This window comes from Carassius carassius, chromosome 44, assembly GCF_963082965.1.
Source record: "Carassius carassius chromosome 44, fCarCar2.1, whole genome shotgun sequence".
Taxonomy (NCBI): Eukaryota; Metazoa; Chordata; class Actinopteri; order Cypriniformes; family Cyprinidae; genus Carassius; species Carassius carassius.
This window is the reverse complement of record NC_081798.1, coordinates 14207013-14233982: the sequence shown is the minus strand read 5'-3', so window position 1 is coordinate 14233982 and position 26970 is coordinate 14207013. Positions and strand designations below refer to the sequence as shown.

The following is a 26970-nucleotide window of genomic DNA, read 5'->3' as shown; positions in this document are numbered from 1 at the left end:
CTCGTTCTCAACATTTTTTTTCCACTGGGCCGCACTATGGTCCAAGTCCAAGTGCAAGCGGATTGCACAGGTTCAAGTAGCAATGGGCTTTTTCACACTGCCATCACATGTGCAAATGTGCTTTTGAAGCCTACTGACCACGCGCACCTGTCCGAGCGGTCATAAAAAAATGTGAGGTACGCGTTCGTCCTCACAGAGCATCCGCACACACTCTCCCATGACGATGATTACGTCACGCCTACCTAGCGGTCCATAACGGACGCAGAAAGTTTAACATATGGCTTAAGATGCAGTCTGTAAGACGCGCACGGGAGCATGACTTGACGCGACATTGCAGAAAATGTGCATTCACAAATGTTGATCAATTATGGAAAGCACATTCGAATTTAATAATATAAGGTTCTCTCCAGAGATGTTTTGCCACATTTCTTCAATTAAGGATGAATGCTATGTAATATATGGTGTTCCCATTTGCCTGAACTTCTTCAAGTAAAATGCGGGGCAAACCGAAAATCCAACACTCTCCTTCACTACTGATACTGCGACTATTATTTTTTATACGTGTTCATTCGCTGGCATTTTTCACATTTCTTTTTTTCTCCCTTAAAAACAAATTTGTCCATTATGATGCTCAATTTTACCGAACTAATGGCTGTTGATTGAATTCTGCCAAAGTGGGCGCTTGTATGTGTTCGTTAAATGCGTACTAATGTTATGTGAGTATGTCTGCTCATGTCTGAAAATAATATATGAAACATATATATTTCTTAAGTAAATGTTTAAATTAATGTAAATAATAATAATAATTGTAAAACTGAAAAAAAAATTAATTGTGTTCAGCATGGTGGGCCGCATTTGAATTGGTGATGGGCCGCGGGTTGAGATGATGCTGCTGCTAGCTCCATGGTCATTTAATAGCCCTAGCCTATTGTTTCTTTTACACAGCTGAAAATAACCGTGCTTTCTGTTACTGAGCCTGTGTCTGTCACTCGTCCTCTTAAAAGTGGAAGCTTGTGCTTTGTTGCATTATATTGAAACTTTGTTGATGTTCTTTGTTCATGACTCTTTATATGGCGATAAAAGACAGCTTTGTTGCGTTTTTTTTTAAGTGGGGATTGGGGGTGCGCCAACCCGGTTGGGACATAGAAGGGGGAGCACAGGAAAAAAAGTTTGGGAACCGCTGCATAACATAACGGTTATGGAAATTAGAACGACAGTACATTGAATTAAATTGCAATGAAGTTACAAACGATCCACATCACAAAGAGAATAAGCTCCGAAATATATAAAATAAATAAAAATGAGCATCAATCTGAAACTTTTCAAGTGCGACAATAAATAACCTACACACGATCCACAACATAATTAAGTTGCAAAGAGCATAGGCTCAAACATAAAATAAAATGAAAGAGGATGCATCTGGAACTTTTCGAGTGCAGCGCAAAAGTCGCTCAGCCTGCAGCGAGAGAGAGATTTCCTTCAGATTTTTTATTTGCTCATTTTCTTTCTCTATTCTCTTCGTCTCTGTTGCCTCCAAATCCTCACTCTCTCTTGGCCCCTCTCCTCCTAACAACTTTATCATAAGATGTCCGACTTGACAGTTTCTCTGATTTCAGCCAGTTAAGCATATTTATAATATATATTATGGAATGAATGAAACGAGTTGGCACGAATATTAGCATGCAGTACATAAAAGAAGAACAGTGCGTTGAAGACAGCATCTGTCTTCAACGTTTCCATCGAAAACTAATAAATTATATATTTTTTTAAATAAAAGTGATTACAAAGGAAATGTTTACTGTTCATGTTTTTTTATTGTATGGAAAAATCCCAATTAAAAAAAAAACAGACCGCCATTACATTTTTCCTCTCGCGCACCACACTTTGGGAATCCCTGAACTAAACGATCGTGAAGTCGCTGAAGAATATACTGCTTTAGATATTCCTAAATTATAAGAAGAGAAATATGCATTACAATGTACAGACAATATATTTACAAATTAAACAACGTTTCTAAATATGTGATGTTGTTTATCTTGATCGAACTACATTGCTTCAACGTAACAATGACTAGGCTACATGTTTTAAAATGTATTACTGTAAGAAAGTACACACTGACCTAACAGACATCAATTTATAAAACAAGATTATTTAGAATTATAATTTCACAACTCTCAAAATGTTACTTTTGTCTTTACAGGTCTTTGTTTTTACTATCCTGGTTGCAGTTTAATTTATAATTAGCTACTGTAACTGTCCTGTTACAACTGTATTTTTTTCTAACTAGTTTTCTAACTAGAAAAACTGTCTTGATTGAATGTGTAAACGATAAAATGTGTAAACTCAGACTTTTATGAAATAAACTAAACTCTTACCCGTGCTTCCCGTTCCTCATTCACCATGCTGGATTACTGATGTAAAGGCTTAATTTCCGTTCTAATTAATCCATATTGCGCTAAAGGTGCGCAGAATCGTGCTCCTTGAATGCACTCAGTGGTTTATGATATGATTGGTTGAATGGTAAGCTCGCATCTGATTGGCTAAAGAGTACGACAGACCCACGTGGGAAGAGAGCTCTGCCAGGAAAGTCTCAAAACACACACACACAAATCCGAGTGGATTCGTAGTAAATGACGATTCGTACATTTAGACACTCGTACATTTTAAACATTCAAAGGTTTTTGGGCATAGTTGCATATCTACAAATAGTTTTTTGCATTTGTGAAATGTATTTTATAAATATATAATTTTATTTTGCGCTTGTGAATTGCTTTTTGTGAATATATATTTTTTTCACGCACGTGAATTTTTTTTGTTTGTACGTGCATTAGGTTTCATGCATGTGAAATTGTCTACGCATGTGTGAATCGTGTTTTTTTGCGTGAATTATATTTGAGACTAATCTGCTTCTATAGAAATGAACTTATTTCATTAATTAATTCCGCAACATCAACACTTGTGCTTTGAAACAATCTGTATACCGCACTGCGACTTGACATTAAATGTTTTATGTATATTTATTTACTGTATTTCAATCAAATAAATGTAGAAATCCTGTATCAGTTTCACACAAAAAATATTAAGCAGTACAATTATGTTATACATTAATAATGATAAGAACTGGAATTAGAAATCATTAGAATGATTTCTGAAGGATCGTGTAACTGAAGACTGGAGTAATGATGTTGAAAATTCACTAGAATGCATAACAGGAATAAATTACATTTTAAAATATATGAGAATAACATAAAACCATTAAATGTTGATAATATTTCACACTATTACTGTTTAACTGTATTTTGATCAAATAAATGCCATATAAAGTCTTGATGAACATAAGAGACTTAATTCACTTATTCTAAAAACATAAACAAATCTTACAGACTCTAAGCTTTTGAATGGAAGCTATAGAAATAGAAATAAAAATAGGCGTTTTTTTAATTTAATTTAATTGGAGTGCAACTGCAAACCAATATTTCCCAAAATAGACAATAACACTCTAGAAAATAAGACTGTACATTAATTATATGTTCTGTCATATCACTGCAATTAACAATTTGTGATTTATGAATGCTTGAACATGTTTAACAGTCATTTGGGATAACAGGACCATGCAAGTCTTTGCAATCACCTTTGCACTTGAACAGTTCTCATGTGAATTATTACTTCTCTTGTAGGTATAACATTACTAACTCCATCCACAAGCCTTCCCTTTTCTCAGTTGAGGTTTAAAGGATAATTAACATTCAGTAATAATATTGATTTGACTGCACTGACTCTATCAGATGAGAATGAAACTAGAAACCAAGTTGAGCTGATTAATTATATTATATTGTCTTCTATTATTGAGCTGAACTGAATCAACATTGAACTGACTTGAGCTGAAAAATGATACTATTCTACTATTCTGACAATAATTTCTGTAATTAATTATTTTTTATGTTCTGCAATTCCTGCTCCTCTACTCAGTACGTCTTTCTTTTTATTAACTTTCTCTCTTTTTTATCCGTCCATGTTAAAGATTAATATGTATTGCTATCTGCTGTGCATGACATGTTAACCAGCCATGTTTTTTCTTGATGAGATGGTGATGAAAAATTATTTCTCACTAAGTGGAAAAAATAGAGGTTTGAAAGAGTGCTGTAAATGGTGATGAGTCAATGGTTGCAAGCAGGGGTGTCGCTAGTGGGGGGGAAAGGGTGACAGAGTGCATATTGGGCCCCGAGGTCCTGGGGGCCCGTGATCGCCTACTGGCCATCAGGGGCACCGGGACATTCCATTCTCCAAAGTGAAGGAGACCTGCCCGAATATTAGGTGCCGTTCTTAAATTACGGATGCATCCGCTAGCCGCGCATTAAAGCAGAGCATCACCTGCACAGCACTGACGAACGTGGGCGCCGCGCTTTCTGCCACTATTTACAAGTGATAAACAGCGCAAGCAGCTTGATCCATTCAGAATTGTTATAAAGTCATGTGATATGAGAACATTTGGTTCTGTAGTGATGCTGGCTGAAAACAGCCACGACAATGAAGTATATTGGACACATTTTTATTGTTTATTATAAATGTTATTTATTTGAAAAACAATCTAATTGTCAGTGTTGTGGACTTGAGTTTCCTTGTTTAACCCCAGTCTTAGTTTCTGTTTCCCTTATTTGGTCATGTTCCAGGTGTTCCCTGTTTTGTTATTTGGTTCCAGCCGTGTCCCATCAGTGTATGTCTTTAGTGTTCTTAATTCTGTCCACTGTTGTCTTGGCTCCTGTGTGTTCCTGTTAAATGTCATTTTATAAGTTACTTTTGTTTTTATCTCAATGAGGACCATGGTTTTACTTGTGACCACCATCCTACTAATACTAGTCAGCTCAACTTTGGATACTACTTTATAAATGATTGAATGAATTTTAATTGAAGAAAAATGTTTGTTTAACAAAAGCCTGCTTAAAGGTAAATGGCAGCGTCTTATATAAATTAGGTACTTATTTACAAAAAATAAAGTTCTGAATAAAGGGAGATTCACTCTGTCTTTTACTCAACATGATGTCATTCCAAACCTTTGAGTTTCATTCTTCTGTGGAACATAATTTGAGTTATTCAATACATATTTTCCATACAGTAGAAATCACGGTTAATCAAAATGGTTTGGTAACATTCTACAAAACCTTATTGTGTTCAGAAGAAAGTCGTTTGGAATGAATGTGAGGAAATTATGACAATTTATTTGTCATAATTTATTTTGTTATTAGGATGTGCCAGTTTGATACAGCATGTCAACAGGGTGTAAAAAAAAAAAAAAAAAAACCTGTTTCCTTAACTACTTTTAGGATTAAGGGAACAACTCAGTATCACTGCTCTGTAAAATAATCTGCATAGTTATAATTTCATTTTCAGAGCTTAAAGGAAGACAGCATAAGCATATATTTCAGTTTAGAAGTTTGGGGTCAGTACTTTTTAAGAAATTTAAGACTTTTATTCAGCAGGGATCCATTACTTTAATCAAGAGTGACAGTAAAGACATTTGTAAATTTACAAAAGATACTTTCACAAACCACTGTCCACTGTTATTTTTAACAGAAAAGAATGCAACAAGCTCGTAATCATGACTTTACAAGCTGGAAATAATACGTTTTCCGATAGCACGTGAAGACAGCAGAGAAGCGCTCTCACTCAACACAGTGAAACCACTTTGTGGTTTACTATTTTGAGTCGTATGGGAAGCGGTAACACACAACCCTCTCACAATATATTGCTTTACACCTATCGCTTTTGCTGCTCAGAAATATTCACGCAATCATGCAGCACGTATCCGAAAAATATGCACTCCTAACCTAATTATTCTCCTGCATCCCAAACACACTAGTCTCCACCTGCACATCAATCGATGGGTCCCATGATCGTGCAGGTCTCTAATAGGAAGGTGCCTGTTATTATGTTATGATCAAGGCTCTGGACTATGAGAATAACTTGGTTTTATATAACAAACTATAAAATATTTTCTATAACAAACTATAAAATATTTTCAATAAAAATTGTAATGTCCTGGCAGTGACAAATGGCTTCTTTTATATTTCATTTAATAACATTAATGTTATAAGTTGAGATTTAGACTGCAACAAATATTTTAACTGCTACTACAAAGCACCTTATCTCTTTAAAGTGTTTGCAAACCAAATGTTATTACACTTTTCATATAGCAGTAGGCCTACTTTTAAATGAGAAAAAAGTGCACAATACACTACTTTTGAATGCATTATTAGTTATATGCATTATTATGCGATCAATTGCAGACAATATTATGATGGGCAATGCCTCCATCACAGTATCATTGGATATGACTGGTTATGTTCGGCCGTGATTGGTTCATGCTATAAATCCTGCCTCTTGTGTTCATGAGCATTTGCGAATCAGTGTGAATGATATAATGGCGTTAAGGGGAAGACTGATTTAAAAAAGCAAATAAACAACTTGCACACTTAGATATAACCATGTTGTAATGTCAAAATAAGACTTAAAATAGCCAGAAAACATGATCTGTGCAAGTTTTTAGTGAGTAATCAGCTTGGTAAAATTTAAAGTAAATCTCTGGATCTGTGACCAATATTAACTGAGCTCTGATTACTGATGACCCAAAAAATTTACATAAATTAAAAAATAAAATATATTGTTTAAATTGTTACTGCCTTGAGTTTGTATTTTGGAATAAATGTAACATGCTTAAAAACACCAACTTGATAAAATTCATACTTAGCTTTAGTAAATAGAATATTGATTACATTGTTAATCTAAAAATATAAAACAGATTTTTTTCTGATATTGAATAACATGTTTATTAGATCCTGTACCCACTAAATTACTGAAAGAGTTCTTACCTGTAGCCGAAGAAACGCTTCTCAATATTATTAACTCAGCGTTATCTTGGCGGTTATTAAGCCTCTTATTAAGAAGCCACAACTAGATCCTAGTGAACTGGCAAATTATAGGCCCATTTCAAATCTTCCATTTATGTCTAAAATTTTTGAAAAAGTTGTGTCTGCTGAATTGTGCTCCTTCCTGCAAAAAATTATCTGTATGAAGAATTTCAGGCCCTGCCATAGCACAGAATCTGCACTTGTTAAAATTACAAATGACTTCTTGCGTCAGATCAAGGCTGCATCTCTTTGCTTGTTTTACTTAATCTTAGTGCTGCGTTCGACACCATAGATCATGACATACTCATAGATCGATTAAAAAACTATACAGGTATTCAAGGGCAGGCTCTAAGATGGTTTAGATCCTACCTGTCCGATCGCTACCATTTTGTTTATTTAAATGGGGAGTCATCTCATTTATCACCAGTAAAATATGGAGTGCCACAGGGATCTGTCCTAGGTCCTCTGCTATTTTCAATATACATGTTGCCCCTTGGTAATATTATTAGAAAATACGGGATTAGTTTCCACTGTTATGCTGATGATACTCAACTATATATTTGCCAAGCTACATTTTACCTGTTTCTGATGCAGAAAAGCTAGTTCATGCATTCATGACCTCTAGACTGGACTATTGTAATGCACTGCTAGGTGGTTGTCCTGCATCTTCAATAAACAAGCTACAGGTAGTCCAAAATGCAGCGGCTAGAGTCCTTACCAGGTCAAGAAAATATGATCATATTACCCCAATTTTCTATCTATTAAGTTCCATATCATTTACAAATTATTATTACTTGCCTATAAGGCCCTAAATGGTTTAGCTCCTGTGTACCTAACTAGCATTATACCACGCTACAACCCATCATGCTCCAGGATTAACTAGGTAACTAGGATTTACACAAGTTCCAGTCTGGATCCCGAACACATGAGAAGAGATGATGCAAACCCCTCAGAGGACCTCAAATGATGGTAACCCTGAAACAACATACAGAACTACCAAATATTGCTACAAGAGTGATTGCATCATATAATAATTGCTGTTAATAGTGTTAATCGTCTGGTTGACTATACATCTTATACATCTAATTTTCTATAAAGTTGCTTTGCAATGATTAATATCGTTAAAAGCGCTATACAAATAAACTTGAATTGAATCGAAATAGTAAAAGTAATGTTTATTTAAACAAGAAAATGTGACTGGGACATAGAATAGAAATTAACATATAATAATAATAAATAAATAATAATAACAAAACTTTTTCTCCTAATTTCAGAACACAGCACGAGTTGTGGGGACTTTCCATAGACTTCTTTTACTTAAATACTGACCAAACAGTATCTTATATCTTCTAACCCAACCCTAACCCTGAACCTACCCCTTACAGAAAACCTATTCGCATTGTTAGATGCGATTGTTCAGATCATTTACTATTTTTAATATTTTTCCCCCCTCGTGGGGATTGTATTTCTACTCAATGAAATAAGATATTGACTAAGCTTTTTTTAAAGCTTTTTGAAGGTTTAGAATATGACTTGGTACCGTTTGTTGTTAGCATAACAGCCATATAGTCCTGGTCCACAGTGTGTGCTGTCAGGATCAAGGCTGGGACATGAAGTGTCAAGAACCCAAACGACACTTTCTCTTGAGATGTGGTTACTTCAACATCATGAAAACTGGCTGGTGATTTTCTGGCTTCCTCATTCATTATTCCAGAAAATGGCTCCTGGAGAGTGTACAGGACTGAAGATCCACTTTCGAAGGAAGCTGCAAGAGCTGTGATGGACACAAAGAGAGAAAGCAGTTCCTGGTGAACTTTACTTATAATATCATCATCATCCTCATCATCATCTCTATGCAAATTCAGATTGCGTGCAAACTCTGTGTCTCATCTGTCATTACTTGAGTGATAAACAACCACAACATTAGCATTGTTTCCTCCCCAACCACAGCTGAGACCGTGGCGAAGACGTGTCCTACTGATTCTGTCTGTCTCTTCTCATTTTCAGGTCATCTATTCTAGCTAGCAGTAAACAGCCGTGGCTTGAGCGGACCTGTCGAGACATCACATTGTAAAGAAACAAAGCTATTACATCACTAATCTGACTGACAGGGTGCTGCATGGGTATGAGGCAGATGAATGACCGCTGTAATTAAATTCCATTTGTCAGTTAAAGCTTTTCTGCCAAGGCCTGTCAGCCCAGCCTCAAGGAATTCAAGGTGAATATGCCATCAAGGGCATGTTGTCATCCACCGGCGGCCGAACCTCCTGATTAAATAGAAAATGAAAAGTTGTCTAAAAAATTTCTATAGAGTATATTATAGAGTATATAGTGGGTTGACTTTCATTTTATACACACTTTTGGTACAAACGTCTCCTATTGTGAGACTTATGCCACATCCAACAGCCCATGGCAAGCCTTGGATTAAACCAATATTAAATCAACTCCTATAAAGTCTTGATTTAATTTCTCTCTGTAAGCTTTGATCTAATTGTGTGATTTTAAAGTGTAAATCCAATAAAAACTCTTCCACCTTTCCAGAATGCCAACACTATGGCGTTTGAGAGCTACATGCATCTGAGGCGTGCTTAAATCCAGAGTGCCTGTTTCATTTAGCTCTTTTTGATTAATGCAACAAGACCAATGAAAGCGTGCTCGCCCGGAGGCCATCGTAACCTCACCTGTTCTGCAGTGTGGCCCGTCAAAGGCTGTCTGCGTGCAGTCGCAGGTGTAACTGCTCCTCTCTTCCACACATCTCCCTCCATTATGGCAGACGCTGTCGCTGGTGCAGTGACCCGGGCAACCAGAATTCACCCCCGGGGTGGTCTTTGCACGTTCATACAGGTCAAGGGTAACCCCATTAATGGTGAGGGAACGTAAGCAGCCCAGAAATCCCCTCTGCCTAGAAGCTGTTCCTCCTAATGGGGAGAGTACAATGATTAATTGTCATAGGTAAATTAGAAAGCCAAGGCTTTTGAAGTCCATAATAGTGTCATTCTCAGAAAAACTGTTCCATTAATGTGGCATATGTGTCCGAGCTACTGACTTAATACCCGAATTGAATATTATTATTTGATAGTTTTACTCTGTTTAGTGTGTAAACAAATTTTTTTATATTTGATTAATATATATATATATACCTTAACATCAATTTACATGTTACAATTCATCACCGCTATACATTAAAAGGTTTTATAGGTTACAATTTTACCTGCTTTTATGGCATTACATTATCGTTATATTCTATAAAGTTTATGTAAATGCGCTAATTGTCTTTTTCTCTACATGCTCTGTTGAACTCTCAAAATAATGATCTCTGTTTTATGACACTGTATTTAAGGGAGTGACAGCATAACATTTTTTCTGATCATGTTTGTTAACAGAGATAAGTTTACTGAAAAGCATTGTTCTTGTTATAAAAAAATACTGAAGTTTTTCCTTAAGGGATACAAGGAGACATTTACAAGCTAAATTAATTATTTGAATACAAAATATACTATAGGTTTTTAAATATGTTGCCTTCAAATTGTATTTATTTAATAATTATGTATTTATTTATTTATTTTAAATGTTGAACTAAATGTCAGATGCTGTTTATTGTGCAATACAGGACTTTTGATTATGCACGGGCCCAAAATACATCAAGACTTATTTTAGGTCTTTACTACTTCCAGCTGCTCACTCAAATAAATGAGGGACATCAAATATGCATCTTAAAAGCATCTAGAACATATTCCATGTAGAAAACCAAAGTTAAAACTTTGTCATACCACATCCATGCAATAGCTGGATATAAATGTGCGGAATTCACATACTGCAAGTGCTTTGAAACTGCAAGCCCACAGAACAGCCACAAGAACATGTAACATTTTTACTTTGAATCGTGCAGTGCTTGCAATCATTCAATTCATTCAGAAATGAATGAAGTTAAATAATCACTTTAGGCACTAATGTGATTCCTGTTTTTCCATCCCCAAATTTAAGATCTCTATAATAATTAATTTTTACACCATTTAAGAAATGTATGATTTTACTTAAATTTGAGAAAAATTAATTTAATACTTTTAAGAACCTGCAAGGACTATCCAAAGTCTATGCACAAATCTATTTGTAGTTGCAAAATTGAGCGTGAAATGCTTGGACTATAACAACGTTTTTGCACTGATCTTCAACCCTGTAACATTTATCAACACCATGGTTTCTGACTTATGAATGTGATCACAGATTCCTTCTATTTAAATTATCTAAATGTTCTCTGTTCCCAGAGGTATTATAGCTCAAGCTAAAGTGTAATTCCTGCAGTGTTATTTTTTCATTATTAGTGACATTTGCTCGATTACATGTCTGCGCACCCACAAAGAGTTGACTGCTGAGCTGAAGACGGTAGGGTCTCTCAGGTGGTGCTTCATTTAGCTTCGGCGGCAGGGAGTCAACCTGTAGAGAAGCTTCTTTCACATTTCGTTCAGCACGAATATAATGCCACTGACGATCATTCAAAGATACAGGTGAATGAACGTTAAGGGTTACTGGTCCGTTCCCTAGGTCGAAAGTGAAGTTCACTGTATATGGAGCTGAGAAAGAAAGGAAAAAAATAAATAAAATAAATCACACTGTGTGGTTTAAACAAAAGTATTACAGTTCATTGAAAGTTCACTGAATGTACTTCCAGAAAGGGCCTCTGAGCACTTCTTCACAACAAACATGCTGAAACCCTTATTTTCAGGACAGACAAACCCAATATATCACCCTACTATGTTATTTATTCCTCTCTTGCTTTACAGTTAAAATAACAAATTTTCTTTATAAAACTGTTATTTTTCTTATGCAATTTTTTACAATTATACTTACAATTTAGATATTTCAAAAAAAAAAAACGGAAAACAAAAAGCAGACATTTTTTTTAGTTTTATTTTGCGAGTAATGTTTAAACAAGAACTCACAACTCAGTTCCAGCCTTATGAAGTCTCTGACGCCCAGATTCTCCAAGAAGACTCCTGAGAGAGCACTTGTTTTGAAAAAGAGTGAAATATCGACACTCAGTTCAGCTTGGAGGGTGGGGAAATGCAGATAGGAGGACTCCTGGTAAAAAGATGCAGAGTTCCAGAAAAATCCTGCAGCAGAGGGACAGGCAAGAAAGCACATAGCGTGTAGAAAAACAAATTTTGCACTGAATTTGATAAAAAAGGTCAATCTCTTCCACATTTTGAAATATGAAAATGTATTCTGTGGAGAGCCCCATTCCCCTTTTAAATTTGGTAAACAAAACACCCACGGTCGCCATAGCAACGCAGCGGTCCAATTTGGAGCTCGGCCTGCGAGTTTGTCCGGTTTGTGTCTCCAATGGCGATCTCACTAAGGGGTAAATGGTCTTTGTAAGACAGCACACCAGTATCATTTGCCCTGCAGGAGGAGAAACAGAATGAGAGAATCACAATATGCAAGAAATGAGGTAATGAGCGAAAAGCTAGGAGAAGGTATTTTTAATCGCTTTCTGAGGTAGAAAATTGCCCTCAAAGGAGAGAGTGTGCCTCACTTGTTGCTTAAAAAAAATTATTCTTGCCCTATGGCGAGTATTAAGCTTTTTCTGCAGCATCTCGGACACTTTAACAGAAAAACTAATGAAGGGTTTTAAAGTGCACTTCCTATACAGCAATTTAATCGACTAATTCTCTGCAATCTGCCAAAAAATATCATTTCTGATGAAAGATAACAATCCTGTTACCTTACAAAGTAGGGAAAATTGCTCATACAGTACCATGTTTGTGGGAAATTGGGCTACTTTTAAAAGGATATTTTCACCATGGGTTGTTTGACATATTAAAGTTATGTGACTAAAATGCTTGTATTAAAATGTTATATATTTTAGCAATTTTAAAACTGTGCTAGATGTTATGTTTTCTGAAAGATAGATACTTATAGAGGAAGCTTTTGTGAGGTCCTTTATAAAAAACAAATACAGTATGCTTATTACATAGTGCATAAAACATAAAAGTGAATGGAAAATATGTATTTTTAATTTTGGGCTAGGGTCATTGGGCTGTTTTTGACTGGCCATTGGGATTTCACAAGCCAAATGTGTTTCATTGTTAAATTAAGATTTACCAGGTGTCTTGGTCTGCATCACAGTTGCAGAAATAATTCATGTCCCTGCAGTTGCCATCCAAACTACAAGAGCACTGCTGGACCCCAGGCAGAAATCCTCCCCAATATGTTCTTTTCACACCGTCTCTGTCCAGCCACCATGACAGAGGAGTTCCATCTGAAAATGGACAAAATGCCCAGAGGATAAGAATATTTTTTTTGACTTATCTGGCAGTAAATAATTATGCAAATAAGGACAACACTGTTTGGAGTCTAAAGTAATTTAGTCATGCATGATGACATCTGGTCTCCTGCCCCTGCTGGTCAGTAATGGGCTCTGAGACTCCTGTCAGTCAAGTAGCTATTATAATATTGCTACAATGTGCGTGACCAGACATCTGCTATCACAGCAGTGCAGAGATCTGGCCAAGAGCTTAGCCAATAACAAATGGCAATCAGATATGCAAGATGTCTAAAGTGCTGGAGGTTCACCATTTCAGCGATGTTTGATTATAGGTGGATCTTTTGCTCAAAGGCTTCACTGGATCTCATTCCGTTTAATCAAAAACCTAAAGTATGAGCCGGATGTTTGAGGATAAGTTACCTCCAACTCAGTTAAAAGCCTAAGCATATCAATCATGCAAAGTCAAAAGTATTAAAGCAGTGTGAGAAAAAACATGGAATAATTTAGCGTACCAGTGTATAATTTTTTTTTAAGGCTTTATGCATACCTTTGCAATTCAAATGCTCTCATCACATCCCATAACCATCCCTGCATGACAAGAATTACATTCTAACCGCTTTTTAAGTGAACATCATCATTCACCATGCATTGTCGTCATGTCACTTGAGCCCCTTTAATATCTGTGGTAATAACCTGCTGTTGTGAATCATTTAGCTGTGAGGTACTTCTTTGTTCCTTTGGAACATATTAGCCGAATTTAGGGGATTAGAATTCCTGAGGTAACATAAATCACACACTTCATAAGAAAAACAACATTTTAGCACTACAGTACATGAAAAAAAAAAAGATAGACTAGAGGAATAAAGCTGGACCAACCCCAGGTGTCAAAAAGCCGAGACTTCCTGCAACGATATCTCACTTCCTGTTGGCAGTGCTCCGAGGAGGTCACCAGCGAGCGGAGATGGTATGGCGAGATGGTGTAGTTGAAGATGAGAACGAAAGGGCTGCGTGGAGTAGATCCTTGAATGTCGATGGGCCCCATGTGATCGTGGCCCACTATAGTCCAAACTTTATCTTCTGTGCAAGAAACACACACACATACACAAAGACTGATATCCCCATTGACTCGGATTGTGAATCAACCCTCTCAAGTCTGCACTCAATCGACCCTATGTGCTCACGAATGAAAATGAAAGATTAACAGAGTGATGGAGTCATATGCAAATATTAAGCAGAGAACATAAGGTCACTCATTCAGGAGAGTGTGAAATGATGAGGGTATGGTAGTCTACGCTAGCACCTTCCCTTATGCAAATTGAAATCGCTGCATGCGATTTCCAAAGGCGCTGGTTTGAGGTGTCTTGCAGCATTAGCATGGCTAATAGCTCCTGTAATTGAGGTCAGTTTCAAACGATTTTCGTGCCAGTGCTTGTTGGCGTTGCCTGAGAGAAAAGGTCTATTTGTATTGGGACTTTGGATCTTTTAATGCATTCACTGTGAAAAAGCTAACTCTGCAATTTGGCTAAAGCTCAATGAAAGCTAACTTTGTAAAATAAAGCCAGCTTAGCTGCGCCAACATGCAGCAGGTGGTCACAGTGTATGACAGTTTCCCAGTGCTTACTTTTCTCCGCTCAGCTTGCAGCTCCAATAACCGCAGAGCCAATGCCTGCTGCCTATGAAACTAAGAAAAATGAAGCTATCAGTCGCAGCTAGCACGCGCTGCCAGTCTCTGCAGGCAGACATGCTCCTTGACTTTTTTCTTCTTTCACCTGCGTTCCTCCCTGCTGCTGACATAATGGGGCTTGAATTTCCCTGCATGATGATATAATGTATTACAGTCTTATCACAGAGACAAATCAGTCTATAGCATGGGGAATGTCAGAGGCCAAAAACCAAGGTCGGTGAAATTGGTCATGAAACCTGACAGGAGAAGTGAGAAAACGCATTGTTTCTAGCGATAGAGGATGCATCTGCTTGCCCCCACATGTCTTGGTAGGAGCTATGTCTTGATATATCAAAACCGGTTATAAAGAGCTCATTTCTAGATATAAGTTCCAAAATATACATAGAAAAAGTATGGTATATGGTATATATAGAAAAAGACTGTAAAAATGCTACAGTAAAAACCTGTTAATTGTTTAACGGTTAGTTACCTTACATTATACAACAATGGTTTAATTTTTTTTTTGTAAAATACTGTCAGATGTATTGTTTTTCAAATTACCATATAATTCACACTCAAAGTATAGGGTGACACATCACATATGATTATATTTTATTTAAATTTTTTCGTCCTATTTATGTTATCAGTAGTGTACATTAGGGTCTTTTAGGTTAGGATATATATATATATTTTTTTTTAAGTTTATTGCATTTTTTTATGGACAGGTAAATAATAATTTACTCTGATTTATCATGAGGCATCTATATTAGGGTATTCACATTCATATAAGTAAAAAAGATTTTGGTTCATGTAGTTTGGTATATTAACATTATCTCACTTTTCACATTTTTTTTTATTTATTTTTTTACTATAAATGTAACTTTAATATATTTAAATGTAATATATACATTTTTAATACTGTAAAGAAACTAAATATCTAAATGTCTTGGTAACACTCATCATGTACATCATTGGATCCAGTCTAGCTGAATAAGGGATGTTTGTGTGGTGCCTGAGCAAAAGATCTGCCTCACCGGAGTCTCCCTAAAGGAAGGTTGGCCAACACTGATCCAACCTGCTGAACTAGACAGCCGCATGTGATGCTGAACTCACTTAATGAGATGTGTGATTTCTCCAGGCAGTCCCCGACACATGCTGGGGTCACACCTGTCCATGCATTGAATCAGGTTTGTAAATGAAAAGTGCTGAGCTTTGAGCTTCATCATTCAATAATGTGAAAGATGATGAACATCACTGTATAATACGTCTAGAAATGTGCAAATCTGTGTATACATAATTGGGTAAGTCACCTGCCACGGTGCAGTTGACTTGAGTGTGCTCTAGAGGTCCGCTCCCATCAAGGTTGATTGTAAACACACTCGACTGGCTTCCTGTTTTCCTGAAGGCCTCGCAGGATCGCTCATATATTGCTGAAAATGATGAATCATAGAAATGATGGAAATAAATCTGCTGCTGTTTTTATGTTGTGCTTAAATACAGAATGCTTGCATTTTGGCACATCTGCATGCTTGGCACAGGGATACTGAGCCTGTAGGAAGTAAACACAAAAGTAAGATCAAGAACATTGTTTTTTTGCCTTGACGTTTAAAGTGTAATCATATAAGATAGATTACATGTCAACGTTTGCTCTTCAGCAGTATACTTCAGACAGAGCACTGAATCCCATAAACAGTAGATATCTGTTAATTCAGTCATACATAAAAAGTGTTGACATGCAAATGAGTCTTCTTTCATTTAAATTGAATTAATATTCCTAACAATGGCATAACCATTTCAAACAGTTCATTAGCAAACAGAGGTAATTATTGTTTACTTGGGAACCGATCGTCATGACAGAGAAGTCCTCTGTGCGGTAGAGTGAGCTAGTTTGCTGCATGTTTGGTTTTGCTGATGGTGAATTGCACAGCAGTGAATTGCACAGACTTGTAAAAAGGAAATATAACATTTCTCGCACTTTTAAAGCAATACGTCTAACAGATGGCATTGTCATGCCTCTCTCTCCTCCAGTGAACATGAACAGTCATGAGTGTATGATAAAACAGTGCATGTGGTGGCAGATGAGAACATATTGATCCGACAAATTTGATTACAGCAAGGAACCATAAAAACATATCTGCCAAAATAATTACAGCTTACTCGAAATACTGTCATAGACACAGATGCCAAAATTAAATGGCTAAATTGGTGACTGCGCAGTTTCAAATCATTGTTACATGACACTTAGGCTTGAAGCTGTAATGCATTATGTATACTCTAATTAATCTTAATGATTTAAAGATAAAAAGTAAGCAGCAATGGACTTATCCACTAAGTGTAGTTCCTTTTCAGGAACTCGAGCTGCGTCGAAACGCTTTTGGGGAACGTCCCTGACGAGACCGACTCTGAATATCGTGTGCAATCAGTCCATCGGAAAGGCGTGACGTCACGGGCGGGGTGACGTAGCGACCAGGAAGCTATAAAAGCACGTGCCGTGCAGCTGGCTTCAGCTTCGAATCTGTCAGCAAGCGCTCTGTGTGTGCATGTCAAAAGTCTGTCCTGTTGGTCCTATTTATTGTTGTCTGTCCCTTAGCTTAAAAAGATCGCTAAAACAGCTCAATTTGCCTAAGCAAAAACAAAAGACCAAACATTTGAAGGGCGATTCCAAGCCACGTTACAGATTGTGTGTTCCTCCCTGCCCTCGCTACATTATGAGCGGGGATACACACAGGCTGTGCATGGCTTGCCTGGGATCGAAGCACGCTGAGTCGGCTCTCGAGGGGGCCGACTGCCCGCATTGCGAACGTTTGCCAATGCGGACGCTTCGATCCCGGAGGGCTCTCTTCGAGGAGGGAGCCTTCACCAGCGTTCCTCGCGGTGCTGGCCCCGCTTCTGCCGAGGCAGAGCGGCTGCTGCACTCGTGGGGTTCGCAGGTGGATCTGTCAGAAGGAATGGAGACGGGCCAGTCCTTATCTCCTTCCTCATCTGCCAGATCCGGCGCCCAAACCCTGGGTTCGGAAGCACGCTCGTCGGTTTCTTCCCCCCAGGGTGAGGGATCAGCTCTTCACCTCTCGTCCTCCGAGGAGGTCGATGTGGAGACTGTTGCTGGGGATTCGCCACCCCTGTCGCCCCAGTATGAGGAGCTTTTGGAGGTGGTCACGCGTGCAGTAGATAAATTAAAAATGGACTGGCCTGCTGAGAAACAGACTGAGCCGCAGAGAAGCAAATTAGACGAACGCTTTCTGCGGCCGAAGCAACCACCTCCACATCGGAGCTTTCCGTATTTTCCCGATCTCCATGATGAGTTATCGAGATCGTGGAATCACCCGTATCCGACCCGCCTCTTTGGCCCTGATTCACTATATTATGGCAATGTGATGGGGCTGGGAGAGCATGGTTATAGAGCGATGCCACGGGTCGAACAGACGCTCGCGGGCTATCTGTCACCCGGTTCGGCCTCGTCTCTAAAGGCTCCGACATTGCCCACTAAGCCGCTTCGAGTTTCATCATCGCTAGTGGGCAAAGGTTATGTGGCAGCAGGTCAGGCTGGGGCGTGCCTTCATACTATGGCAGTCCTGCAAGCTTATCAGGCTGACCTGCTGAGAGATGTCGATGAGGGGGAGGGGATTAAGTCTGAAGATATTGAAGAACTCAGAAAGACCGCTGATCTCTCCCTCCGCGCCACTAAGGAGACCGCTCGCGCAATTGGGCGGTCTATGGCAGCCTTAGTGGCCGCGGAGAGGCATTTGTGGCTGACCCTGTCAGAAATTAAAGAACGAGACAGGGTCTGTCTCCTGGACGCCCCGCTTCAAGCCTCGGGCCTGTTCGGCGACACAGTTAATACTGTCGTCGACAGGTTCCAGGAGGCACACAAGCAGGCGGCGGCGTTCCAGAGTTTCCTCCCTCGTCGCTCTCGTGGTGCATCTGGGCGGGAGATGACCACGCCACATACCGGCTCCTCACACCGGGAAGCGCAAAAACAGAGCGTCGCCACTCATGCTCCCCCACGTCGGGACCGAGGGCAACGACGCTCTGAGTCGGGGGCTTCTAGGGCAAAAACCGATTTAAGATCTGTCATCGAAGCCCGGAAGTCCTCGACGAAAAGATCCTGACGCCAGGATCCAGAGGGTAGCCCCTGCTGGGGTAGAGCGCGGTTCACCTCATTATACGGTGCCCGTCTCACCTCAGTACCCTCAGGAGGTCGGTCTGCCAACCCTGCCAGAGCTTCAGGGTGCAGCGGCCTCCAGCGAGCGCCACCCCCAGTTACTTCCGTCCGTGAGCGTAGCGGAGCTGGGATGCTCGCCGCCCCTTCGGGGGCCTCTTACACCAGAGGTCAGTCTCGAGAGACTGATTCCCTTAGTAGATTATTTAGCAGCGTGGAAACTACTGCCAAATGTATCTCAATGGGTCCTGCGTACAATAGAAAGAGGCTATTGCATTCAGTTCGGTCATCCACCACCGAAGTTCAAAAGGGTTACACCGACTGTGGTCGGCCCCCAGCAGGCTCTGGTTATGGAACAAGAAGTGAATACCCTATTAAGGAAGGAGGCCATCGAGGTGGTCCCTCCTCTAGACAGGGAATCCGGATTTTACAGCCGGTATTTCATAGTTCCAAAGAAGGATGGGGGGTTGCATCCGATCTTAGACTTACGTCTCCTGAACCGCTCAATTATGTCACTGAAGTTCAAGATGCTCACTGTCAACCAGGTTGTAGCTCAAATCAGATCCGAGGACTGGTTTGTCACAATAGATCTCAAAGACGCATACATCCACATATCCATCCTTCCACAACACAGGAAGTTTCTGAGGTTCGCTTTCGGGGGCAAAGCTTATCAATATCGAGTACTTCCCTTTGGCCTCGCACTCTCACCCCGCACGTTCACGAAATTTATGGATGCGGCTCTGGTATCCCTCCGTATGCAGGGCATCCGCATTTTAAATTATATCGACGATTGGTTGATCCTAGCTCAATCAGAGCAGATGGCGGCTCGACATCGAGATGTCGTTCTCGCACACATGGGGGAGCTGGGTTTGAGACTAAACGCCAAGAAGGGTGTACTTTCTCCAGTTCAGAGAACCACCTATCTAGGCGTAGTGTGGAATTCGACCACGATGCAGGCACGCTTGTCTCCTGCTCGGATCGAGTCGATCCTCACATCAGTCGAGAGAGTCAAAGAAGGCCAGTCACTCACTATCAAACAATTCCAGAGATTGTTAGGGCTGATGGCAGCTGCGTCCAACGTGATACCTTTTGGCCTGCTGTACATGAGACCCCTACAGTGGTGGCTCAAGTCCAAGGGCTTTTCCCCGAGGGGAAATCCACTTCGAGTTATCAAGGTCACGCGGCGGTGCCTTCGTGCCTTAGACATGTGGAGGAAACCTTGGTTCTTGAATCAGGGCCCGGTGCTGGGAGTTCCTTGTCGCCGTGTAACGCTAGCGACAGATGCGTCCCTCACCGGTTGGGGTGCGGTCATGAGCGGCCACCCTGCCCACGGTCTGTGGAGTGGTCGCCATCTAACATGGCACATCAATTGCCTAGAGATACTAGCGGTCTATCGAGCATTGAAATATTTCCTCCCAGACCTGAGAGGTCACCATGTGTTGGTGCGCACCGACAACACATCAGTGGTCTCTTATATCAATCACCAGGGGGGTCTGCGTTCGCGCCCCTTGTACAAGCTGGCACACCAGATCCTTCTGTGGTCCCAGGGCAAACTCCTCTCGATCAGAGCAGTGTATATTCCTGGGAGATTGAATGTGGGAGCAGACATACTGTCGAGACAGGGGCCGAGGCCCGGGGAATGGATGAGTATTTGGCACAGCCCAGGTGGACCTCTTTGCGACTCAGGAGACATCTCAATGTCCCCTCTGGTTCTCTCTAGTTCATCCAGCTCCTCTGGGACTGGACACTATGGTACAGACCTGGCCGAGGCTTCATCTGTACGCTTTTCCCCCTATCGCTCTGCTCCCGGGAGTTCTGGCGAGAGTACGCCGGGACGGGGCCCGTCTACTACTAGTAGCCCTGTTCTGGCCGGGCCGAGTATGGTTCTCAGATCTAGTCTCGCTCCTCTACGGCTCTCCGTGGGAGATACCGATCAGGACAGACCTACTCTCACAGGCGCAGGGCACGATAGTTCACCCTCGCCCGGAGTTGTGGAAGCTGTGGGTGTGGCCCCTGAGGGGGCACAGCTGTTAGCAGCTGGTCTCTCAACCGAGGTTGTTGAGACCCTACTCCAATCCAGAGCTCCCTCTACGAGGAAACTGTACGCCCTGAAGTGGAAGCTCTTCACTTCATGGTGCAGAGACCGCCAGCTTGACCCAGCAGACTGCCCAGTTGGTACAGTTCTGGAGTTTTTACAAGCCAGGCTCTCTGCGGGGTTATCCCACTCCACCTTAAAGGTTTACGTGGCGGCCATAGCTGCTTTCCATGTCCCTTTCAATGGTCAGTCAGTGGGTAGACACCCCCTAGTTACACGTTTCCTCCGCGGTGCGCTGAGGCTGAGACCTCCAGTACGATCCCGTGTTCCCCCCTGGGATTTGGTTGTGGTTCTAGAGGCTCTTTGTAAAGCTCCATTCGAGCCAATACAAGATATCTCAGATAGACATCTGACACTTAAAACTGCCCTGTTACTGGCAATCACCTCACTAAAGAGAGTTGGAGATCTTCAGGCCCTTTCGGTGGCCCCTACTTACTTAGACTTTGCCCCTGGTATGGCCAAAGCATTCTTATACCCTCGAGCGGGTTACGTTCCGAAGGTTCCCTCTGTTACACCACAACCTATCGTACTGCAGGCCTTCTGTCCTCCTCCCTTTCGGGAGCCAGACCAAGAGAAGCTAAACTGTATGTGTCCAGTGCGAGCACTGGACGCATACGTCCACAGAGCTGCCCTGTGGAGAAAATCAGACCAATTGCTTGTTTGCTACGGTCCTTCTAACAAGGGTTCTCCTGCCACCAAGCAGACCCTTAGTCGTTGGATAGTCGAGGCTATCAACGTCTCCTATGAGTCCTCTGGTCTTCCCCCTCCTTTGGGGGCCAAGGCTCACTCTACTCGGGGTATGGCGGCCTCCAAGGCCTTCTCAGCAGGTGTGTCCCTCTTGGACATCTGCAACGCTGCGGGGTGGTCCACGCCCTCCACATTTGTCCGATTTTACGATCTTGACATGCGAGCCACGCCGGGCTCTTCTGTTCTCTTGTCTTAGCTGTGCTCTTTTGACTACACACTAGGCAGGGATTTGGAAGTCTGGCAGCGTGGGCACATCGTTCCCCAAAAGCGTTTCGACGCAGCTCGAGTTCCTGAAAAGGAACGTCTCAAGGTTACGTATGTAACCCTAGTTCCTTGAAGGAACGAGACGCTGCGTCGCAGAGCCATACTCCCGGCACCCCTGCCGGCGCTTGCTTCCCTACTCGAAGCTGAAGCCAGCTGCACGGCACATGCTTTTATAGCTTCCTGGTCGCTACGTCACCCCGCCCGTGACGTCACGCCTTTCCGATGGACTGATTGCACACGATATTCAGAGTCGGTCTCGTCAGGGACGTTCCCCAAAAGCGTTTCGACGCAGCGTCTCGTTCCTTCAAGGAACTAGGGTTACATACGTAACCTTGAGACGTTTTAAATAATACAGTTTATATGAATGATAAAAACAATAATATGGGGAAAGATGGACCTTGTCAACTTTAGTGAAACATAACAACAAAGTTGAGTAATTGAATAAAACATTTAGTAGGGTACTTTATCCCACACTATGTAGAAACCTGTAGATTACAATTACTAGGTACTATTTAATTTTTTTAAACTATATTTTAAATAATTTATTTTAGCCCATACAAAATAATAACTTTGACAATGTATTATTATCAATTTGTATCATTATCAATTTGTATTATTATTTGTTTATATTTAAAAAAAAAACAAAATGTAAACAAATGAAAACGTCTCTAGGTTACGTATGTAACCCTAGTTCCTCGAGGGAACGAGACGCTGCGTCGAAGCGCTTTGGGGAACGCGTTCAGCGTACGCGACTCTGAATATCGTGTGTAATCAGTCCAATGGAAGGGCGTGACGTCACCGACGTGGTGACGTAAGCGACCAGGAAGCTATAAAAGCACGTGCCACGCAGCTGGCGTCAGCTTCGAGTACCAGCAAGCGCCGGCAGGGGTGCCGGGGGTATGGCTCCGAGACGCAGCGTCTCGTTCCCTCGAGGAACTAGGGTTACATACGTAACCTAGAGACGTTCCTCTTCAGGAACTCGAGCTGCGTCGAAGCGCTTTGGGGAACGAGTCCTAACGCCGCCAGACTACCAAACCCCTGCCTGGTGTGTATCCGAAGAGCACAGCTCAGGACAGGAGGACAGAAGCGCCTGGAGTGACTGGCATATCTAGGCCATAGAACCTAACAAATGTAGAGGGCGTGGACCACCCCGCAGCGTTGCAGATGTCCAGCATGGATACACCTGCTAAGAAGGCCTTAGAGGCCGCCATACCCCGAGTAGAGTGAGCCTTGGCTCCCGACAGCGGGGGACGACCAGAGGACTCATAGGTGACGTTGATAGCCTCGACTATCCAACGACTAATAGTCTGCTTAGAAGCAGGAGAACCCCTCTTGGGGGGACCGTAGCACACAAGCAATTGGTCAGTTTTTCTCCACAGGGCAGCTCTGTGGACGTATGCGTCCAGTGCTCGAACCGGACACATAAAGTCTAGCTTCGCCTGGTCGGGCTCCCGAAAGGGAGGAGGACAGAAGGCCTGCAGCACTACAGGTCGTGGTGTAACAGAGGGAACCTTGGGAACATATCCCGCTCGAGGGTATATGAACGCTTTAGTCATGCCTGGTGCAAACTCAAGATAAGAAGGGGCCATCGAGAGGGCCTGAAGATCTCCTACTCTCCGCAGAGAGGTAATAGCCAACAGAAAAGAGGTTTTAAGTGTGAGATGTCTGTCTGAGATATCTTGAATAGGTTCAAACGGGGGTTTGCACATAGCCTCTAACACCACAACCAAGTCCCACGGGGGAATACGGGACCGTACTGGAGGTCTCAGCCTCAGTGCACCGCGGAGGAAACATGTAACTAGGGGGTGTCTTCCCAAAGACTGACCGTCGAGAAGGGTGTGGTAGGCCGCAATGGCCGCCACGTAGACCTTCAGAGTAAAGTGGGTCAACCCTGCAGAGAGCCTAGCCTGTAGAAACTCCAGAACTGTACCAACTGGGCAGTTTGCTGGGTCTAGCTGGCGGTCTCTGCACCATGAAGTGAAAAGCTTCCACTTCAGGGCGTACAGTTTCCTCGTAGAGGGAGCTCTGGATTGGAGTAGGGTCTCCACAACCTCAGTTGAGAGACCAGCTGCTACCAGTTGTGCCCCCCCAGGGGCCACACCCACAGCTTCCACAACTCCGGGCGAGGGTGAATTATCGTGCCCTGCGCCTGTGAGAGTAGGTCTGTCCTGATCGGTATCTCCCACGGAGAGCCGTCGAGGAGCGAGACTAGATCTGAGAACCATACTCGGCCCGGCCAGAACGGGGCTACTAATAACAGACGGACCCCGTCCCGGCGTACTCTCGCCAGAACTCCCGGAAGAGCGATAGGGGGAAAGGCGTACAGACGAAGCCTCGGCCAGGTCTGTACCATAGCGTCCAGTCCCAGAGGAGCTGGATGAACTAGAGAGAACCAGAGGGGACATTGTGACGTCTCCTGAGTCGCAAAAAGGTCTACTTGAGCCCTGTTAAACACTCTCCATATCTGATCTACCACCCGTGGGTGAAGTCTCCATTCCCCGGGCCTCGGCCCCTGCCTCGACAGTATGTCTGCTCCCCTATTTAACTTCCCAGGAATATATACTGCTCTTAATGAAAGGAGTTTGTTCTGGGACCACACCAGGATCTGGTGCGCCAGCTTGTACAAAGGGCGCGAACGCAGACCGCCCTGGTGGTTGATGTAAGAGACCACTGATGTGTTGTCGGTGCGCACCAACACATGGTGACCTCTCAGGTCTGGGAGAAAGTGCTTCAGTGCACGATAAACTGCTAGCATTTCTAGACAATTGATATGCCACGTTAGATGGCGATCGCTCCACAGACCACGGGCAGGGTGGCCACTCATGACCGCACCCCAGCCGGTGAGGGACGCGTCCGTCGCTAGTGTCACACGGCGACAAGGAGCTCCCAGCACCGGGCCCTGATTCAAGAACCAATGTTTCTTCCACATGTCTAAGGCACGGAGGCAGCGCCGCGTGACCTTGATAGTGCGAAGCGGATTGCCCCTCGGGGAAAATCCCTTGGTCTTGAGCCACCACTGTAGGGGTCTCATGTACAGCAGGCCAAGAGGTATCACGTTGGACGCAGCTGCCATCAGACCCAACAATCTCTGAAATTGTTTGACAGTGAGTGACTGGCCTTCTCTGACTCTCTTGACTGAGATGAGGATCGATTCGATACGAGCAGGGGACAATCGTGCCTGCATCGCGGTCGAATCCCATACTACGCCTAGATAGGTGGTTCTCTGAGCCGGAGAAAGTACGGCACTGAGGTGGGACGGGCACCGTGGACTGCGGTGTGTACCGTTCTACCCCAGCGGAGGCTGCCCTCTGAAACCCCGGGCCGTTGGCGTCAGGGTTTCTTGGCCGAGGACTTCTTAGCTTCGATAACCGCCCTTAAATCTAACTTGGGCTTAGAAGACCTCGGCCTAGAGCGTCGCTGAGACTCTCGTTCCCGACGCGGAGGAGCACGAGAGGCGACGCTCTGGTTCTGGGCCTCGCGGTGTGAGGAGCTAGGGTGCGGCTGGGGCATCTCCTTCCCAGATGCCCCGAGGGAGGAACTTATGGAACGCCGCCGCCTGTTTGCGGGCCTCCTGGAACCTGTCGACGACAGAATTAACTGCGTCGCCGAACAGGCCAGTCGGCTGGATCGGGGCGTCCATGAGGCAGACCCTGTCCCGTTCTTTCATATCGGACAGGGTCAACCATAAGTGCCTCTCCGCGGCCACCATAGCTGCCATGGACCGCCCAATCGCTCGGGCGGTCTCCTTGGTGGCGCGGAGGGAGAGATCAGCGGTCCTTCTTAATTCAGAAATATCATGGGACTTGATCTCCTCTCCCTCATCTAGCTCCTTGAGCAGGTCGGCCTGGTACGCCTGTAACACCGCCATGGTGTGCAGACACGCACCAGCCTGACCTGCAGCCGCATACCCTTTGCCCACCAAAGCCGAAGTTGTTCTTAGTGGCTTTGAGGGCAATGCCGGGGCCTTCAGAGACGATGCCGCGCCAGGGGACAGATAGCTCGCAAGCGTCTGTTCCACCCGGGGCATCGCTCTATAACCGTGCTCTCCCATCCCCACTACATTTCCGTAGTAATCAGACGAGGGGATGTAGAGGCGGGCCGAGAATGGACGTTTCCACGACCTGGCGATCTCATCATGCAGGTCGGGAAAAAATGGAAGGCCCCGGCTGGGAGGTGGCTGACTCGCGCGCAGGAAGCGTTCATCCAGCTTGCTTCTCTGCGGTTCGGTAGACTTTTCGGCGGGCCAATCGATACTTAATTTGGCCACCGCGCGAGTAACCACCTCTAAGAGCTCCTCATACTGTAGCGAGTGGGGTGGCGAATCCCTATCGAGCGACTCCACATCAACCTCCTCGGAGGAAGAGAGGCGGAGCGTCGATCCCTCACCCTGAGTGGAAGGAACCGCTGTGCGTGCTTCCGACTCTAGGGATTGGGTGCCAGATCTGGCAGAAGTGGAAGGAGATAGGGACTGGCCCGTCTCCATTCCCTCTACCAGATCGACTTGCGAACCCCACGAGTGCAGCCGCCGTTCTGCCTCGACAGAAGCGGGACCAGCACCGCGGGGAACGCTGGCGAAGGCACCCTCCTCGAAGAGGGCCCTCCGGGAACGAAGCAGCCGCACCGACATTCGCTCACAGTGCGGGCAGTCGGCCCCCTCGAGAGCCGACTCAGCGTGCTTCGAACCCAGGCAAACCACGCACAGGTTGTGTGTATCCCCACCCGTTATATATCTCGGGCAGGGAGGAACACACAGCCTATAACGCGATTTGGAATCGCCATCTGAGTGCTTAACTTTCGCCTTGCTTTTTGGCATGTCTAGGAGCTCTTTTAACTGGACAGACAACAGTAAATAAGACTCACAAGACGGACAAA

The 26970-nt window shown here is 43.1% G+C and overlaps 1 protein-coding gene across 1 annotated transcript in view; it reads right to left on the bottom strand.

The window, feature by feature from the left end:
• LOC132126566 (contactin-associated protein-like 5) overlaps positions 1–26970 on the bottom strand; it is a 104853-nt gene that overhangs the window by 5446 nt on the left and 72437 nt on the right. Inside the window, exons 12-19 of the mRNA XM_059537885.1 lie at positions 16144–16263; positions 14047–14247; positions 13008–13164; positions 12178–12305; positions 11846–12016; positions 11258–11476; positions 9587–9823; positions 8446–8679 (exon numbers count right to left, since the gene is read on the bottom strand). Coding sequence (XP_059393868.1) covers positions 8446–8679; positions 9587–9823; positions 11258–11476; positions 11846–12016; positions 12178–12305; positions 13008–13164; positions 14047–14247; positions 16144–16263 — 1467 coding nt within the window. The remainder of the gene's footprint in view (positions 1–8445; positions 8680–9586; positions 9824–11257; positions 11477–11845; positions 12017–12177; positions 12306–13007; positions 13165–14046; positions 14248–16143; positions 16264–26970) is intronic.